The sequence below is a fragment of the Rattus norvegicus genome, chromosome 7 (assembly GCF_036323735.1).
Source record: "Rattus norvegicus strain BN/NHsdMcwi chromosome 7, GRCr8, whole genome shotgun sequence".
NCBI classification, from domain to species: domain Eukaryota; kingdom Metazoa; phylum Chordata; class Mammalia; order Rodentia; family Muridae; genus Rattus; species Rattus norvegicus.
In genome coordinates, this window is record NC_086025.1 from 118,410,150 (window position 1) to 118,429,882 (window position 19,733).

The 19,733-nt window shown below is 45.2% G+C and overlaps 1 protein-coding gene across 2 annotated transcripts in view; it reads left to right on the forward strand.

Moving 5' to 3' along the window:
• The window catches only part of Atxn10 (ataxin 10), a 123,452-nt gene that overhangs the window by 88,634 nt on the left and 15,085 nt on the right, over window positions 1-19,733 (forward strand). For both annotated transcript variants that reach the window (XM_063262941.1, NM_133313.2), the window contains exon 10: window positions 10,395-10,458. In XM_063262941.1, coding sequence (XP_063119011.1) covers window positions 10,395-10,458 — 64 coding nt within the window. The remainder of the gene's footprint in view (window positions 1-10,394; window positions 10,459-19,733) is intronic.

Sequence of the window (19,733 nt, forward strand, 5' to 3'; positions counted from 1 at the left end):
CTGTTTCCTCATCATCTAACTCAAGTGACACCTCTGGTTGTGATGCAGCTTTTGTTTTGTTTTGTTTCCCTGACTTTCGTGAGAGAAGCGGGTCACCATCCTTTGAAGCTGTGCAGATGACAGTGCCAGTATCCCTTCCCTGCCCCTGTACTCCCCAGTGGCTTTTCTGCCATTGCTCCTTGGTTGAGAGAAGGTCCAGGAAGCAAAAGGCTAAGCCAGAGCCCCTCCTATGGACTCCTGTGCTCTGCGTTCCAAATCCCTGGCAGATGCCTTTGCCATCCAGTTTGAAGGTGTCAGGTTGGTCTGTAACTGGGGAGGGGGCAGCATTCCTTTCGTAGGAATGCACTGAGTGAGCTTTCAGTTCAGCAAATGCTGCCCGAGTTCCCGCCTCTGCAGTCTCCTAATTTAAGACCAGTTGGGTGGTAGGTTTTATGTGTTTGTTGGATCATTTTTAAGTCTTGTGTTTAGAAATATAATCTTTAAATAGTCTAAAAATAGTCTTTAAAACTAGTTGACTTCATTCATCATTTAAGTAAAACTTACCAATTAGGAGGAAGGTTTTTGTGAGGAAATCATCTAAACTCATGTGTAGTTGTTTAGAGAAGGAGCAGTTTGCCTCTGGGCATCACAAATATAAAGACGTTTGTCTTTAGTCACTGTCTCTGTGTGGCGTGTAGTGAACGTCTTGGAATTTGGTAGCTGAACTTAGAAAATATTTCTCATTAGTCATGTTGCTTTTTGTCCCTCTAGATCAGTGGGGTCAACCTTCTGTGGTGAGCCCAACCATAAAATATTTTTGTTACTACTTCATAACTGTAATTTTGCTACTGTTATGAATTGTAATGTAAACATCTGATATGCGGGTATCTGATATGTACCTGCCCCATGAAAGAGTTGTTTGACACTCCTCCCCACAAGGGGTCTCAACCCACAGGGTGAGAACTGCTGTTCTAGATGATCAAGAGCACAGCTATAGTTTGGAAGAGCTGCTGTGGTTTGCATAAAACTGACACACTCAGTTGTGTTCACTGTGGAATCATAGTATCTCTTCCTCTCTGTGCTCCACTCCTTGATGAGGCTGTGTGCTATAGTGTGCTCCAGTGTGCTATAGCATGTTCCAGTGTGCTGCAGTGTGCTATAGTGTGTTCCAGTGTGCTGCAGTGCGCTCTGGTGTGCTGCAGTGTGCCCCAGTGTGCTCCAATATGCTCCAGTGTGCTGCAGTGTGCTCCAGTGTGCTGCAGTGTGCTCTGGTGTGCTGCAGTGTGCTATAGCGTGCTCCAGTGTGCTGCAGTGTGCTCCAGTGTGCTGCAGTGTGCTATAGCGTGTTCCAGTGTGCTGCAGTGCGCTCTGGTGTGCTGCAGTGTGCCCCAGTGTGCTCCAATATGCTCCAGTGTGCTGCAGTGTGCTCCAGTGTGCTCCAGTGTGCTGCAGTGTGCTGCAGTGTGCTGCAGTGTGCTATAGCGTGCTCCAGTGTGCTGCAGTGTGCTCTGGTGTGCTGCAGTGTGCTGCAGTGTGCTATAGCGTGCTCCAGTGTGCTGCATGTGCTCCAGTGTGCTGCAGTGTGCTGCAGTGTGCTCCAGAGTGCTCCAGTGTGCTCTGGTGTGCTCCAGTGTGCTGCAGTGTGCTATAGCGTGCTCCAGTGTGCTCCAGGGTGCTCCAGTGTGCTGCAGTGTGCTATAGCGTGCTCCAGTGTGCTCCAGGGTGCTCCAGTGTGCTGCAGTGTGCTATAGCGTGCTCCAGTGTGCTCCAGTGTGCTAAAGTGTGCTGCAGTGTGCTCCAGTGTGCTCCAGTGTGCTGCAGTGTGCTCCAATGTGCTCCAGAGTGCTGCAGTGTGCTCCAAAGTACTGCAGTGTGCTCCAGAGTGCTGCAGTGTGCTCCAGTGTGCTGCAGTGTGCTATAGCGTGCTCCAGTGTGCTCCAGGGTGCTCTAGTGTGCTCCAGGGTGCTCCAGTGTGCTCCAGGGTGCTCCAGTGTGCTCCAGGGTGCTCCAGTGTGCTCCAATGTGCTCCAGTGTGCTGCAGTGTGTTCTAATGTGCTCCAGAGTGCTGCAGTGTGCTCCAGAGTGCTGCAGTGTGCTCCAGTGTGCTATAGTGTGCTGGGATGTGCTCCAGTGTGCTGCAGTGTGCTATAGCGTGCTCCAGTGTGCTCCAGTGAGTTGTTTTTCACACTTTGTCCTCACACACTTTTCCTTCCTGGCAGTTTCTTGGGTGAAGAGGGTTACTTCAGGCATGAGGTCTCAGAGACCCGTCCTGGCAATGGGCTCATACAGTTCTTTAGGAGATTTTTGTGCCACTCTCCAGCCCCATGGCATGTTGGGTATGTTCTTGTCCGTCCTCCCTGTCTACATAGTTAGTGCCCTGTTGATTCTGCCTTGCTCAGCTTCAATATCCTCTAAGGATGACCCAGGTATATATCAACTGGTCAGAGTTTTTATTGTTAAAGCCTTTATTTCCAAAAACATTTAGTTCAGAAAACCTAAGCTGGTGGGGAAATGTTCAGTCTTTCTAATAATACAAGGCCAAAAAAATCCACGATTCAGTAAAGTTTTTATTAAAATTTAATTACGGGTATAGCAGTGTGTCATTAGGAAGCATTTTATTGCTGGGTTCCTCTAGCAGAAATAAGGTATTAAGTTTCCCCCCAGGTCCATGATTTAGCTAGCAGTGTGAGATATGGGTTTCTCCTCATGGAGCAGGTCTTGAATACAAGCAAAAAGTCAGTCACTCCCATGACATTTGTGCTGCTAGTACACAGTATATCTTGCAGGTGAGTCACAGGGTGATAAGGCAAATTATCTTTCTCCTCCAGTGCTATGCAGACTACTTTCCAGTACCGAATTCTAGTCAGTAGGGGTAAAGCTTCTTGCAAGGCATCAGCGTGACCGCTAGCCTGTGTCATTTGGCAAGGTGGGGATCCCATGAGACCCCTTTGGCCAGAGGCTCAGTGAGATGTCACTCATTCCTGCCAGTGGAAGTTTTGCTTGGCTTAAGATGTCTACTTGAGGCATTGTCTCCATTATTATTTGGTGACTATTATTAGCTTCCTTTTGTTATGTCTTAAGTGGCAGATGCTACAAAGTCATACCGTGCAGCAGATCTCATGAGAGCAGCTGATTGGTGGAGGACATGCAGAGGCTCCCTCTGAGGGAGGGTGGAAAGAGAAAGAGAGCAGGAAGGGGAGGTAGTCTTTTCACAAGGGGGTATAGCACATGCACGTAGGGCGAATACTCAACTTTTCTCAGCAGGAGAAATGTGTTGTATTTGGGCACCTATTGTGACGTGCCCTGTTGTCTCTAGGTTACTGAACGGGGCGGGGCTTAGAGGTGGGGTGGGGTTTCCCAGCACCTTTCTTTCATATACATATATATTTTAGGAAGCTGCTGCAGTTTCAGATGCTGCTGGATTTCAGAAGGTTTTTCAGATGGCCTTCAGCGTTACTTGTCTCTCCCCATAATCTTTTACCTATCTTTCCTATCATAAAGACTGTTCTCAGTATCCCATCCCACACAGCATTTTCTTCCCAGGCTCAGGGAATGAGACACCAGTGCCTAAACGGTGTCTTACTTAGAATCTTGGTGTTTTCTCCTTGCTCTTACCCCCACCCCCCAAAAAAGCAATTTCTGACAGCCAGCCTGAGATTCTTCTCCCTTTCCCTTTACGCCTGTGATCCAAGCCCACATCCCTTTGTGCTCTCCTCACAGGTATTCTGGGTGCTCCGCTTTCTTCTCTCTACTCAGTTCTTTAGGGTTAAATCTAATTCGAAAGCTGAGCATGGAGGCCCACAAGTTGAATCCAACACTGGGGAAGCTGAGACAAGAAGAGCATGAGTTCAGGGCCAGGTAGGGCTCATAAGGACATCCTGCTTCAGGGAACAAATAACACCTTAAATTGGGTTATTCCAATCTTGAGTGGTTTACTAGCTTCTACAGTTTTATATTGTCATAGACTCTCCTATCGTGTGTGTGTGTGTGTGTGTGTGTGTGTGTGTGTGTGTGCGTGCATGCATGCATGCATATGGGATACACACACACACACATATATATATACATATGCATATACATATATGGGATATGTGCATCCCCTAATTTCAGATTTAGTTGCTAGGATATGGATGGAAGTGTCAGTACTTTTCAAAACTTCCCATAAGTTGTAGAGTCACAGTAAAGACTGAGAGACACCTTCTGAATCGTAAACATTGCTAGGCCCTAAGCCTAGAGCTTCTGAATGGGGTGGGTCTAGGTGTTGGCATAGTGGAACAAGTTGAGTGGATGATTGTGCTGCCTGCCGGTCCTTAGAACACCCTTTAAGACCGTCGTTAGGGTTTGGCTTTTTCTCTAAGTTCTTCTATCTGCCATGGCCAATGGCTTCTGCATGCCTCCATGCTGATGTGGGCTGTCAGGCTCAGGGTTACTCTGCCCTTTCTTTATGCCTCACTCTCTGCTTCTGGCTGCTCTGTCTAAAGGCTTTTTGTTGGTGTCTTGGTAGCTGACCCATCTTCATGGCTAGATCACATTCATAGATGCAGTCACAGCACAGGTATCATTTTATAAGAAGGTCTCTCTGACAACCATCCGTCTACTAGATAATCCTGCTTACTTCTTTCATAGGCATGGATTACCACACACTGTAATCGTATTCACACACCCTTCTTATCTCTCTACGCTTTGGGTTGGAAATTGGTGTGAGTGTAAAGGAGGGTAGGTGTGTCACAGGTGGGGCCAGTAACAAAGCTGTTTTGTCTTCTTCACACGAGTTTTTAAGCGAGTAGCTATCACACGGACACAAGACCACGTGAAAATAGTTCTTGTCATGATTTTTGAAAGCACCAAGCAGCAAGTAGATATGATTTCTGTGGTTTCGGCTTTACTTGGATTTTGCCAGCCTCTGGCAGTCAGTAGCTGTGACCTAGAGAAGTTGGGAAATACTGTATCTGCATAGGGCAAGAAGCTTTCAAGCCAGCTGGCACTTCCTGTGCTGGTCCTTTGGTGTGGTGTGTCACCTTTGATCAGCCAAGGTCACGGAGCGTCCTCCTCCGGGAAGAAGTTCAGCGTGTCGGGGTACTCCATCTTCACTTGTCTGGCTGTTCTGCCGGCACCAAGCTGCTCCTTTCGTTTCTCCTCATCAACCACTAGTGAGGAGTGGACACTTTGCCCCCAGGAGACTCTTAAGTGGGTCAGAACAACACGTGTATCTCATTAACTCAAAAGTCACATTGGCCTCAAGGCAGATAATATATTCCATTCTGATATACTCCTGTGAGAGGCTTAAATTCATTATCATCAGATATCCACAGGAGACATTCCATATTTGATTATTAATTCTAACTCATTATCAAATTTCCAGGGAGTCACAAAAATGCAGAGATTACATTTCAAGTCGAAAGACATTAACATTAAAGCATTTGTCCATGTGTGTGAGGCTTGATGAGGTTTATATAGTATCGGGCCTGGATTCCTTCCTGTGGAACAGGCCTCAGATCCAACTCTGAGGCAGCCAGTTACTCCTGTCTGTAATCTCTGCACTGTTGTACCAGTGGACATGCCTTGCATGGCAGGCCCTGGCAACACTGTGAAACCTAGTCACTAGGAAGATTTCTTCCCTGATTTCTCCATGTCCTGCAATGAAGGTGCATTGTGTCTTCAACGGTTTGGTCTTGCCTTGTAGTTCTGGTTTGCATGTAAGATCAATGGCAATGTCCTGAATTGTTTTAGGGGCCTCTGGGGTCCAGTTCATAGGGGTCCCTCAAAGGTGGTGTTCCAAACCTGGTATTGGGATTTTTACTTAACAACCCACGTCTCCTGGCAGAATCACTGTCCACCTGTGTACAGCATCTGTGTTCAAACTCCTACTTTTTAAAAATTATGCTCTTAAATAAGTTGACAAACATAGTGGGTTTCCTTAGGGAACTTTTTATGTATCCTTTGTTCTGGCTTGCCTACCCTCAGCCCACCTCCTTCCCTTCCCTCCATCTCAACAATCCGACTTTGTAAACCAGACCTGCACAATGACAACACCAATTGACAAGGCAGCTTGGATAAGGGGAATCTGGTGGGATGAAAACCCAAAGATTGCTGATTGCTGAGAGAGAGAGAGAGAGAGAGAGAGAGAGAGAGAGAGAGAGAGAATATGAATATATGAATATATGAATATATGGATGAACATATTTAACTGTTCTCCATAGAGGAGTTTCCTAATGGTTATCCAGTGCCAAGTGGTCAGCCCTGAAATTATGTGCACGCAAGCAACACTGAACAGATCCAGCAGGTTGCATGTATATGTTTACTGTGAGTGTGGTGTGTGTCAAACAGTAATAAAGAGTAAGAGGCCATGAACTTGAGACAGAGCAGGACAAGGGGTAGGGTGGGACATAGGTTGAGGAAGAAGGGGGAGTGTATAACAAGTTACAAAATCAAAGCCAAGCTAGACGACTCCTTGGTTGGCATTATCAGTCTTGGGCTTTGTTTATTTTCCTTCCTCTGCTGCTTCTGTCTCCTTAGTGAGCTTTGAAGAGCTTCTTACACCACTGTGGCTCCTCACGGGTTCCCTGAGCATCTCTTATCCTTAGAGGTATCATCAGATTAACTTTTCCTGCATCAGTACTCTGGAGCACACAGTGTTTACACATTTTCCTGTTGTTATCATCTACCTAAACATTGTTACTGGAGTGTTCATGGCAGACCTCTGATACAGCTTCTTTCAGTTTAATGGTTTTCCAGGAGTCAGAGAAACCACAGGTAGGGCTGAGCTTGAGTGGTACGTTTCTCTGCAGCCTGAGATGAATTTGAACATGTCAGCAAGGTCATTACCCTGTCTGCAGCATGAGCTGTGCTGTGTTTTCAGTGTTTGAAGAAGCTGCCTGATCCGGATGCAGGCCGCCGCATTGTGGAAACTATTCAGTCTCGCTAATGTCACAGGATTGGGGTGCGAGTGTGTAAGTGGCTTGTAAGCCCCTGTACTGCTCTGTTCCTCGGTTTAGAAGCAGCACAGCACTGGCTTCATACATTCATTGGCTAGCTTTACCTTGTCCTATTCTGTTGTAGCAGCTGTGTACAAAACACAGCTTCTTCCTTAAAGTATGGCAGAAGGTATTGTGTGAATTAGTGTGATGCTGTCTATAAACTGATTGCAACAAGTTAAAGATTATGTATACCCTCAACTCTAGAACAACCACTTGAATTAAAGAGAAAGGAAGAGTTATAGAGCCCTAGTAACTGGAAGGATCCTGGGTTGAGCTCAATTTGAACAACACAGCAAAAACTGTCTGCAGAAACCAAACACATAACAATATCTGGCAAAGAATGAAAATTTCAACAATGCCATTATAAAGCATGAAATTCTTGGGAATAAGGTATATAAATATACTCATATCTATATATGAAATTCTTAGGAATAAGAAATATATATTGCTTATATAAATATATTTCATGACCTGAAAATCAAAAAGTTACCAAGAGAAGTGAGATTTAAAGAAAAACTTCATAAGAATGTCATTTTTCTTCACTGCGTATAAGATGTTATATGGCAGTTTCTTAGACTATAACAGTTTAAATCTCATAGGTTTTTGGGTTTTTTTTTTTAAATGAAAACTGACTTTACAGTTTATTAGGAGGGACCTATAATAGCCATTAATTGGTTGAACTTTGCCTCCTTTCTCTTTCTGTGTTGAAATGCTATATATGTCCTTATAGTCATTACAGATCTAATTAGCCAAGTTAAGATGAAGTTAAACTGGAGTAGGATGGGTCCCTAACTCGATGTGACTGGTGTCCTATACAAAGGAACGCTTTGGATACAGTCCACAGGTATAGGTCAAAACACCATGTGAAGGTCAAAACAGAGACATGCAAGCCAAAAAGGACCTGCCAGTGGCCCAGAGAAGCCTGGAGCACATTCTCTTCTACCGAGTTTAGTAGAAAGGCAACAGAACCAATCATTCTGCTGACCACATTCCCTTCAACTCCTTGCCACCAAAACAAGGAAAGAGTGGGCGTCTATATATGAGCCATTTGCTCTGTGCTGCCCTGTTTATACAGCACTGTCAGACTAGTGCAGCAGCCGAGGCAATTCTGAAATATTGCAAACAAAGCAATGTCCACCACCAGGCCTGGTTAAAATCTGGAGTCAGTCAGTCAGTCTGTCTGTCTGTCTGTCTGTCTGTTTGTCGGGGATAGAACCAGGAGGCTGAAGTTTGCTAGGGAAGTGCTGTGCCACTGAGTTACAGCCCCAACCCTAGTTCTTTTTAGCATGAGTTTGTGCCCTGTGAGTCTGCCGGAAGATCTGTGTTATGAATGCTCTTTTACTAAACACGGAAGTCTCATGGGAAAACTTCTGCCGCACCTTAGTATCCGGTACTCTCTTTCAAGTTTTTGTATTCACCATTCGGTTTCTAATCCATCAGAATAATCGAGGCAGTTTCGTGCCAGCCCTGTCTGTGTTCCCAAAAGATCGTGCTTTCTTGTAGGGCTTGTATGCTTTGCAGTGTTCCTCCAGCATCATTTGCTCCTGCGGGACAGAAAGGAGGCAGATAACCACTTAGCTATACTCGGTCTCGTTTCCAGGGCCCAGATGTTTGTTTAAGCCAGGCTTACTCTGTAGTAGGGCAGCATTACCATGTATAAAGAGAGTGTTGACTGAGCTTGGCTCCCCCAGAGAACTACAACCTGTGAGTCATTTATTATGGGTTTACAATCAGTTCCTAACATGTTAGGTAAAGAAACAAACAACTTCCTTCTTTATGGAGTGCTAACAGAAGAAAACTCATTAATTTCCTAATTGTTCTCCCTTGTCCCAGAGAGTCACTCTACACATGTAACTGCAGCAGAGAACCTGCACGCTGTAATAACAAATTTTGTTTTCAGGCCTCTTGAGAAGGTGTTACGTTTATGTCTTCTGTCCCAGTGAGCTTCCTAAGTCTATAATTATGTATTTGTTGTCTGTGTCTAGAATAGTCTGTGTACATTGAAAATAGTCCATGGGTTTCTATAAAAAGTTTCCCGTAGCCTTCTGTAATGCAACCCTGTGAATGGGATGTTTGCCTAGGAGCTCACAGCTTCAGGGGAGCCATGATGGTTAATAAATCTTTAGTTGACCTGTATAGCTTGCTTAAATTTCAGTATTTATCCTGTGATTTCACTTATATAAAAGAAATCTTGCCTACTTGATAGACCTTAGAATTTTACTTTTTTTTCTTTATTTTTTTTGCATTGAATAAATCTTACATAGTGTTTTATTCTTCTCTCACTGTCAAAAAGTTGGCAGCTTAGCCCCATGCAGAATGAAAGCCCATGTTTTCCCTGTTGAAAGTACCTTGGTTCCTTGGGCTTTCAGGAGTCCCCACTCCTTGCAGTCAACTAGCATCGTAGACCTCAGCCTCAGTCTATCTAGTCCATGGTTCCTGTTTTCTTTGAAGTAGACTTCTACATCTCCCATTTTATTGATGAGAAAATTGAGTCTTCCAGGTTCCATAACATGCCCAAAGTTGGGATCCTGGCCAGACTTCAGCTCCAGCTTGTGTTCAGCCCTAGTCCCCTGCTGACCCCCGACAGCCCCTGCTACTCACTGAGGGAGTCATAGACTGTTTGAGTTTTGTCAGTTCTTCTGTGTTAGAATGCTAGTCCCTTGTAACTACGTTACAAATCTGTAATATCCTACAGATATTTTTCTCAGTTTTCACTTTTCTTTTCTTTTAATGTTTGTTTCTGGACATGAGTCTTGGTTAGAAAAGCTTTTCCTTAGAAAATGGCCTGGTCTCTCTTTTGGTAGCATTTCTTTGTTCTTAAAAACTCAGATGTTTATCCTTAAAGGGCAGCACTGGAGTGCAGTCTACTTCTGCTCTTTTTAAATATGGCTGTCGAAATGCCCCAACTGTCATAAGGAAAGCTGAAAAGACTAGGTATCTCTGTGCTCCTATGTCTACTTTTTCCTTTTGTGCAGTGTGTGCACAAGTGGCTCTGCATGTGGAGACCGGTGGGCAGCTCCCAGTGTCACTCCTTGGTGTACCCATCCACCTTGTTTGGGAGACAGGGTCTCATTGATATGAAGCTCACTCATTAGGCCAGGCTGACCCTTGTATCCTCACCACTTTTGTTCTGGGGTTACAAGTGTGCATCTCTATGTCTGTTTTATGATGTTTGTTTGTTTTGGTGTGTGTGCGCCAGGGGGGTTATTTGTTTGTTTTTTTTTTTAAATTAATTCTAGGATCAAACTCAGGTGTTTGTGGTTGCAAAATATGCATTTTACTGACTGCGCCATCTGTCCAACCCCTGTATGTCTGCTTTTATGTTATTTCTGGGTTGTTAACAAGTGAAACAATATTATAATAATCAGGAAGTAAGGGAGGAGAAATGGGTCTCTATTCGATGATGCTGACCTGGTTGTCCATCTTCTCTCCCATTAGGTGAATGAGCTGGATGGCATTCCTCTGATCCTGGACAGCAGCAACATCGATGACAACAACCCCTGTATCCTTGCACATGACCCGCAACCAGGTGCCATAGACCAGCTTGTCCCAGTGTCCAAGTTGGTTCAGCACATAAGATGGCTAGCTCGTAGTTAGTATAATGAGCTGGTTTCCAAGGTAACAAGGACATCTGAAGACATCACGTGTCATCCTGGCACGGCCTCTACCAACACTTTACTCTCAGCTACTCCCTGAGCTGAGAGTAGAGAAGGGTTTTCTGCATCGGTCCTTGTCTTTACCAAAGACAAAGGAGAATGTTCAGTGTCCTCTGGGGGTTCATGCTCACAGCACTCAGCAGCGGCAAATCCTTATTGTGTGTTTCCACAGGATCTTACTTTATTCTGACACACATGAAGCAGATGGTCTGTATTGAGCTATTCATCATCGTCTTGGACACATAGTGTGTGGACAGCAGGTGCTACACAGTTCACTTCTGCTGTCACCTAGTATGTACATGCATGACTCTGTATGTTTCTGTAAACCCTAGTACTCACAAATGGGAGAGAGCCTGTCAGACCTGTCTCTCTCAGACTGACTTAATCTGTTTAGTAGGACTGTCTCTGTTTACATTTATTTTCTTGTAGAAAACCTGATTTCCTTATGGCTGAAAAATTCATAAACACACACACACACACACACACACACACACACACACACACACCACAATCTCTTTATCATTTCTCTTGATAGACACGTAGGTCGGCCCCATCATATAGCTATTGTGACCAGTGCTGCAGTAAGCATTGATGTGCTGTTGTCTCCATTACGTATTGACTTGGAGTCCTTTAGGTCAGATGGTCACTTTGCCTTTTGTTTTCTGAGGAACCTCCACTCTGATTTCCAAACTGGGGGACTGGTTAAATTCTCACCGAAATTAAGAGGCTTTCCTTTTGCTGACATCCTCACCAGTGTCTCGTTCTGAGTGCTGTTTTCACTGGGGTGAGACGGGATCTCAGTATCCTCTGTGTGTGTGCACGTGAGTGTGTGTGTGTGTGTGTGTGTGTGTGTGTGTGTGTGTGTACACGTGAGTGTATGTGTGTGCACATGGATGTGTGTGTGTCTGACCGGCACCAGTGTTAATTATATGTGTACTTACCCTTCGTACTTTACCTTTGAGGATTGTCTGTTCACTTCACTAGCTCATTAAACTGGGTTGTTTGGTGTTTAGTTTTCAGAGTTCTTTGTATATTTTAGATATTAATCCTGTTGGGATGTATACCTAGGAAGTTTCCTCTCACATTTCGCAGGCCATTTCTACACTTGATGAATTATTTCCTTTGCTGGTCATATGCTTTTACTTTCATGAGCTCTTTCTGTTAACTGTTGGCATTATTTCCTGAACAACTGGAGTCCATGACAGAACCTTCCCATCTCTAGCCCCATGCTCCTCTGCTTGGGTAGTCCAGGACCACTAAGACCCCTTCCCATTCTCTGGATGTGGTTCTGTTCTGTATTTGGAACCTCATAAAGTATATTTCTTGGGCCAACAAAATGGATCAGCAGGTAAGGATGCTTGCTGCCAATCTTGACCAACACTCACAATTTGTCCTCTGACCTCTACACATGCCATGGCACATATGCAAATGCACACATATGAGTATTTTTAAAAAAAGGTGATGAAGAATTGAGTCTTCTTGTCCAATGTCAGTATTTGTTTAGCTCTGTGCACGTGTGTCTCTTGTTCCCTGTCCTTACTCACATCTGCCCGTCTACCTGGCCTTCTCCTTCTACACCTTTTAGAATTTCCTTTAATATGCCTTCATTGTTGGAGGACGATCTAAGTCTGTTGGAAAATGCTTTTCTTGGGCTGGTGAGATGCTCACAGTGTTTGAAGCACTTGCCATGCAAGGCACACACCCCAGAACCCATGGACAAGAGGAGGAGAGAGCTGGCCTGCACAGCTGCCCTCTGACCACCAATGCGTATCCTAATACAGATGCATACACAATTTTTAAGGTGGTTTTTTTTTTTTCCGTCCAGAAAACCTTTCTCTTTGGCCTCTAACTCGTCCATCTTTGTGCTAAAATGTGAGGTATTGCCTGTATTTTGTCAGGCTAGCCGCAAGGCCTTGACTTCATTGTTTCCATATTTACGTATTCATTTCTCCCTTTCCCACATCATTTCCACGCTTAGCTATGTCTGATGTGTCCTCCATGCTCTTGACCCTGCTGTTGAGTCAGTGGGTATTCCAGACGTGTGTGTGTGTGTGTGTGTGTGTGTGTATACACATCTACCACAGGGGTCGGTCGTTCTTTAGTGCCATCTGCCTTGTTTCTGAGTCAGGGTCTCACGGGGAGCTTGCCAGTCAGGTTAGGCTGATTACCTAAGGAGCCCGAGTATCATCCTGTCTCTAACTCCCCTGTGCCAGGATTACAAGAGGGTGCCACTCATCTGACATTTATCGTGGGGATTGAGGACCTAACCTGGGCCTTATGTTTACACAGCACACACTTAATGGACTGGGGATTTTGCTAGTCCCCAAGCCTACCTATTTTTTAAATTTGGAAACAACTTTTTAATTTTCGTTTTAGGTTTTTCTTTTTTGTCATTTCTAGGGCATGGAGCCCATTTCACCTGGAACAGAACATGTGTGTGTGACCATCTTGCATTCAAGTTGTCTCTTTGTTCTCTTTCTGTCTGCTGCCCTCCCTGCTTTTACTCTGTCAGGTGTCCCATCTGTTAACGTTGTCTGTTTCCTGTTAGCATTAGGCTTTTATAAAATATCTATTTAATGTTATCTTTATATGTATAGGAGGAGGCATGTTACCACATGTGTGCACATGCCCCTGGAGGGCAGACTGGGGTGTTGCAGCCCTGGGACTGGGGGTACAAGTGATTCTGAGCTGCCCACTGTGAGTGCTGGGAACCAAACTCAGGTCCTCAGCAAGGGCAACAGTGCTCTTACCTGCTGGCCCATCTCTCCAGCCCTGGCTTCTGAAAGTGTTTCCATGTGTGCATTTGTGCCTTTAAAGCTTTTTTAGTAAACTTCAGAATGGGTCAGTGATAGCGGAGTATATTATACATTTCATATGTTAATGACATATTTCCAACGTATTGCCAAGTTTAATAGATACTTTGATCTATATGTATGTGATTTCATAATTATTAAGATGTATCTTGTTTTGATTTGTGTCCGTTGGGGGGACAGTATATACATGTACGTACAGGTGTCCCCAGAGGCCGGAAGTCAGTGTTTGAATGCCTCTGAAGCTGAAATTACAGGTTGTTGTGAGCTGTGTCCAAAGGTGGCTTTGGGAAGCAAACCTCTGTGTTCTGGAAGAACAACAAGGTTTCTTACCTACTGAGCCATCTTTCCAGCCCTGTGATTTGATACTTTACCAGAATTAATCATGTCCTGGGTGTACTGCCTTTCTTGTTTTTCTCCTCCTGTCTCCTTCTTTCAGTGGCTCTTTGTCTCCTCTGTTGCTGCCTTTTCTGTAACTCGAATGTGTGATGTACCTAGGCTTTCTGGTGCCTAGAACTCTTCTACTGCCTCTGGCAGTGTTTACTGAGGCAAGACTCCTCTGTGGAGGTTGTTGGTACTATCTAGACAAAGATGGGCAGTGGCCTGGCTCAGCTGTATCAGTCAGTGCTGTGCTGAGTGGTGTCATGGTTTTCACTGCTGCCAGTGAACACTTCAGGGTAAATGTTTTGCTAATCAGCAACTCCCTCCCACCTTCCTAAGTTAGCAGGTCGGAATTAAATCGAACACTGACCAATCTTCCCAGTCAGAGACCAAGCTGTCACTTACAAACTCCCACTCTCATTCATAAGCCTCTTTTTACTTTATTTGTTTACTTGCTCCTTTGTTTTGTTTTTTCAAGACAGGGTTTCTCTCTGTAGCTCTGGCTGTCCTGGAACTCCATCTGTAGACCAGGCTGGCCTCGTACTCAGAGAGCCACCTGCCTCTGCCTTCTGAGCGCTGGGATTAAAGATGTGTGCCATCACTGCCTGGCTGAGCTTCCTTTTTAATTCTTCCTACATAAAGTCTTACCATGTCTGGATTCTTTTTTTTTTTTTTCCTTCTTCTTCTTTTTTTTTGGAGCTGGGTACTGAACCCAGGGCCTTGCGCTTGCTAGCCAAGCGCTCTACCACTGAGCTAAATCCCCAACCCCACCATGTCTGGATTCTTAACATTTATTTATTTTTATTAATGAGGAGGCGGCAGACCAAGAAAAAATCAGAGCGGCCACGAAAAAAAAATTCCCAAGGGTTTTTCAATTGTTATTGAATCTTTATCCTAGGCTTAGCAATAATTTTGAATGTTTGGTTTAACCTGTTTCTTCCATTCACCCTAACCAAGCTTTTAATGAAGCTTTAGATATCTCCCTCTCTCCCCTTCTGTATTCCTCTCCCTCTCTGCCTCCTCCCTGCACAAAGACCTTCATCTCCCTCCCTCCCTCCTTCCCTCCCTCCTTCCCTCCCTCCCTCATTCTGTATATGTGTGTCCGTCTGCCTAAGGGGGAGGGGTCACTATTTGGATGAACACCACCGTTTTCTTCCCCTGGATAAACTGGTTATACTAGTTATAGTGGGGGTTTCTCCTGGTGTCCTTGAACATTTTCTAAGCATTTTGGTGGGGCCTGAGATTATTGTAGATGTCCATTCTTTTCCATGTGAAATCAGTAGACATCACTGTAAAAGGCTTCTGCTTCCTTGGTCACTTGCAGATGGGAAGGCCAGGCTGGTGTAACCGAGCTGAGCTGGGGTTGGGCTGAGGCAGGAAGGTTTTTTTGTTCTGTTTGGAAGCAGCTTATGCAACTAACAGGGATTTCCACTGGCAGGGGAAAGCCATGGCCCAGAGGGGCGCCTAACCCTGCCAGCCTGCCCTGGGGTACTCCTGGGTCAGGGATGTGAGCCCAGCTAGCTCCCAGCTGTTCGTCGCCCCCACTCCCTCTTGGGTCACCCACAGTAATGACAGAGTAGCTGGTGCCATTGGAAAATTCCAGCTCCACTACCGCAGAGTCAATTTCTCATTTGTCAGTTTACTGTGGCAAGTGGGATTTTTTTTTGTTGTTGTTCCCAAATAGAAACAGCTGAACTTTATTTGAAATGTTTTTCTTTTCGTTCTTTTTTGATCTATGTTTTGATCGGTAGTCCTTGATGTGGGTTTTTTTCATACATTGTTTTTATTGGGGGGATTGGGTGGGGCAGGGATAGAAAGAGAGCCTAAGCTGGGTTGTTATGTGTATTTTATGATTTTCCCTTCCCCTCTTTATCTCCATATCTAAATCCCCCACCCCCATGTTAAAAGACTACATTTGTGTGTGTGTGTGTGTGTGTGTGTGTGTGTGTGTGTGTGTGTGTGTGTGTCGCACTTACATGGAGAAATGCCTTTGCAGAAATGACAGCATGTGACCCTGTGCTGAGGAAACAGGGCAGAGTGGCAGGTGCGTCTGCTCCAGGTCCAAACAGACATGGACTTGCTTTCTGTTACTTCTTCACACCCAGGTCCCTCAGTAACTCTGCGGACCCTACTGCTCCCTCCTGGGTTGTAGAGACTGGGATCTCATTGTGTTTATGAAGCATCCTGAATAACCCCACATGGCTCCGTGACCAAGTGTTCTTTTGTACATCTCCTATTGTGTCTTAGTCAGCATGAGAAAGGCAGACTTTCATCTGCGGTCGCTGTAATCAGTGCTAATCCTTCAGACTCACATCCGGAGCAAAACGGAGAGTGCAGAAATATTGCCATGACCCTTCATTCCGCTAATGGGAAGTGAGGTGGGGCTGCAGAATGCTCTAGGCCTCTCTCCTGCACCATTCAGTAGTGTTAATTCAAGGGGAGCCATAGCCTTCACTGTGAGCAGGACTGTAGAGCTCCTAGGAAGAGTCATGGGGGGATATGATTGCTATACTGAGGGAGACAGTGTTCCCTAAACAAGATACCACACTCCCAGTTGGGGGCACTCACTATCAATGAAAGGCTGAAATATTATCTGCCTATTGACTTTGGACTGATATAATGTGACAAGTATTCTATAAAACAGCCAAGGAAAAGGTAATTCAGTTTTCAAAAATAGGCAAAAGACTTAGCATGTCACTTTCAGGACAGAAAGGGAGAGAGCGAGGGAAGGAGGGAGGGAGGGAGGGAGGGAGGGAGAGAGAGAGAGAGAGAGAGAGAGAGAGAGAGAGAGAGAGAGAGAATATGCCCATTAAAGAGAGCTTTGCAGTAAGAAGTCTGTCCACCACCATCCCAGCGTCTGTCAAAGCAAAGGGACATTCATACAGCAGCCCGAGCTTTACTGCATTGCTGTGGGGTGTAATTCGTTAGCATTGGCCAACACTGGTGAACATACACCTGTTCTGTGAGTCTGCACTGTACATCTGAGTGGATCTCCAGTATGTGCCTGTGCCTCTTAGCAGCTATGTACTGGAACAGTATTATTCCTAAGTATTCTCAGGTTGTAGTAAACTAGGTGTTTATCAACAGTTAAGTAAAAAACCAAACAAGAAACCGCTGTGCTTGTGCCTGTCATGGAACACAGTCAAGGAGAATAGACTGGGGGGTTGGGAATTTAGTTCAGTGGTAGAGCACTTGCCTAGTAAGCACAAGGCCCTGGGTTCAGTTCTCAGCTCTGAAAAAAAAAAAGAAAAGAAAAAGAAGGGAGAATAGACTGCTGTGTGCAGGAGACGGATTATCTCATTAGCGTAATGCTGAGCCATAGAAACGGGGCAGAAGGCACCTGTGCTATATGGTTCCTCTGGTAGTCGACAAGAAGCTGTGTGTTAGAACCCACATGGGACTTCTGAGGTACTAGCCATGTTCTAAATTGTAGTGAGGAGTATATAGATACATGCATATGAAAAAAGTGATCAGTGTGTACATCGTAGATGTTAGCATCTGTTGCACCTCATACTGAAACATTTTAATCATTCACTGCATGCTTTCCGTTTGCCACATCCTGCCTATCCATTGTGTTGCACAGTTTGCTTAAGAGTTGGGAATGATTGTTTAGGTTTTACAGATCAGGGAAGTTGAGGTTGCAATCAGAACCTCCCACTTCATGTGTGTTGGGGCCAGGTCAAGCTCAGGTCTGTCTGACTCCATGGTTAAATCTTTCATCCTATTTAAAAAGTCTAGAGAGAGAGCCCTCTCTCTGCTTGGATGCTATGCTTCTTACAACAGTGTTTTGAGGAAGAGATGGGTGCAGCTGTGCTGTGTTAATCCTGGTGACATGCATGCACTACATAGCAATCACTTGGTAAAACTTGCCGTGCTGTCTGGTCCACAGAAATGCGGTCAGCAACTGGGTGCTAGTTGGTAGCGATCTTGGGATGTACTTCCAGCCCCGTCACCCTTTAAGACTTGAGTAGTATAGGTCTTCTTTCTCCAGGAATTGCTCCATCATTACCCTCCACCAGGTGAGTGCCTCAGTTTACTCTCATGGTCCCTAAACAGCTCACATAAAACACCTTCATCAGTCGATCCTTTCTGCTAGAAACCCATCCCAGGTGTCTCTGGGGTCCTGTATCCTGAAGGGTATCCCTTAGCTCTGACCAAAATGTGTCTCACAGCACCTTTCTGTTTGTAAATCTGAACTAATATGTGAGAGAAGCCTTTCAAAAAGTGAGAAAACCTGTGTGCAGGGATGGTTTCTGCAGAACTCGACAGTTTTTAACTAGTCTTCTGTGCATTTTGAAACCCTGCTTTGGGAAACTGGAACTATAGTACCATTTATTTAGCTTCTTCCCCGTGGCTGTGATGAAATGCTCTGACAAAAGCAGCTAAAGAGAGACGGTGTCCTTTTAGCTCACAGTTCACAGAGCAGTCTGACCTGGTGAGGAGGTCCAGGCAGAGAGAGCTTGAAACAGCTGTCACCTTGTACCCAGTCAGCCAGCAGGAAGCCATGTGTGCTCCTGCTCAGCTTCCTTTCTGAACTCTGTCTGCATTCTAGCCAGGGACTGAACCACCTACCCCAATTAACCTAATCAAGGCAATCGCTTCCTGGCATGCAGTCAGGGCCAGTCTCTCAGGTGATTCTAGATTTTGTCAGGGTGACAGTTAGACTTAACCACTGCAGCCCTACCTTGGTAAATTTGAAAATTCAAATAAGCAGTGGAGTGTGTTTTTCTGTTGTGAGGAACCCAGATAGTAACCTGACCAGTCAGCACCAGAGAGAGGTGATTGAAGGGAAAGTCCTCTAGGTTTGTAAAGGCCTCTCAGAGCCCTGCAGCCGGGATCTGTGGGTGTGTTCACCAGTGAGTGGATAATCTCACGTGGCTTCCTGCTCCCATGCTTCACTGTACCCAGCCTCAGGGGACATCTCCAGGGACACTGCTAATGGCTAGAGTGCCGTGTGTTTCCTGCTCTGGAGAAGCACTCTCATGACTGTTTGTTTGCAGTAAGTAGTAAGCAGCTGACAGCACACAGTCCCTGTTCCATTGTTGAGCTGACATTAAAAACCAGACTCTTAATAGTACTGCTTTTCGGGTTGGGGATTTAGCTCAGTGGTAGAGCGCTTGCCTAGGAAGCGCAAGGCCCTGGGTTCGGTCCCCAGCTCCGAAAAAAAAAAAAAAAAAATAGTACTGCTTTTCTTTAAACCTCTACATGTTTTTTTTCTACAAATCAGTTTTTATTAAAGGTGTAAAGTCTCACTGGGCATGGTGGCACACACCTTTGTTCTCAGCTCTTGGGAGGCAAAGACAGGCAGACCTCTCTCTGAGTTTGAGGCTGACCTGATCTACAATGTGGGTTCCAGATCAGCCAGTGCCACACACCAACAAAGAAGTGTAAATTCTCTTTCCCTAACCTACTGTGAAGAAATAATCTGCAAATCAAACTTTTCTGTCTACCAAAAGCTAATGAGTGTCCACATGGAAAGTGAGAACACAGAAGAGCAGAAGCTCCTCCTGGGAAGACAGTGAGCAAAAATTAGGCCTGTCTGGGAGCACACGGGTGACCCCCAGTGTGTACCCCCTGCTTTCAACACCCCCCCAACATTGCAGATTACGACCATGTAGATGGAAAGTAAGCATTGTATTGTATAGCGTTCCTCTTGATCTGCTACTGGCTCCCAGAACAGGAACTTAGAATCCAGAGGACGTGAACATGCTGACGTGTGTGCTCGTTCAGAAAAGGAGGCCGCCTTTCCTTACACAGTTGTTTTGCAAGTGACCAAACTCATTTAACGTAAGTCCGTACAGTCGGTGTAGTGTTCCAACACTGTGTTCGCCCCTCATTTTATCTTTCCGTGTGGAGCCCTTATTTTCTTGCACTGCTTCAGTCACTCAAAGGTTTTTGTAGTGTGCAGACTGTGTACATCCTGGCCTGTC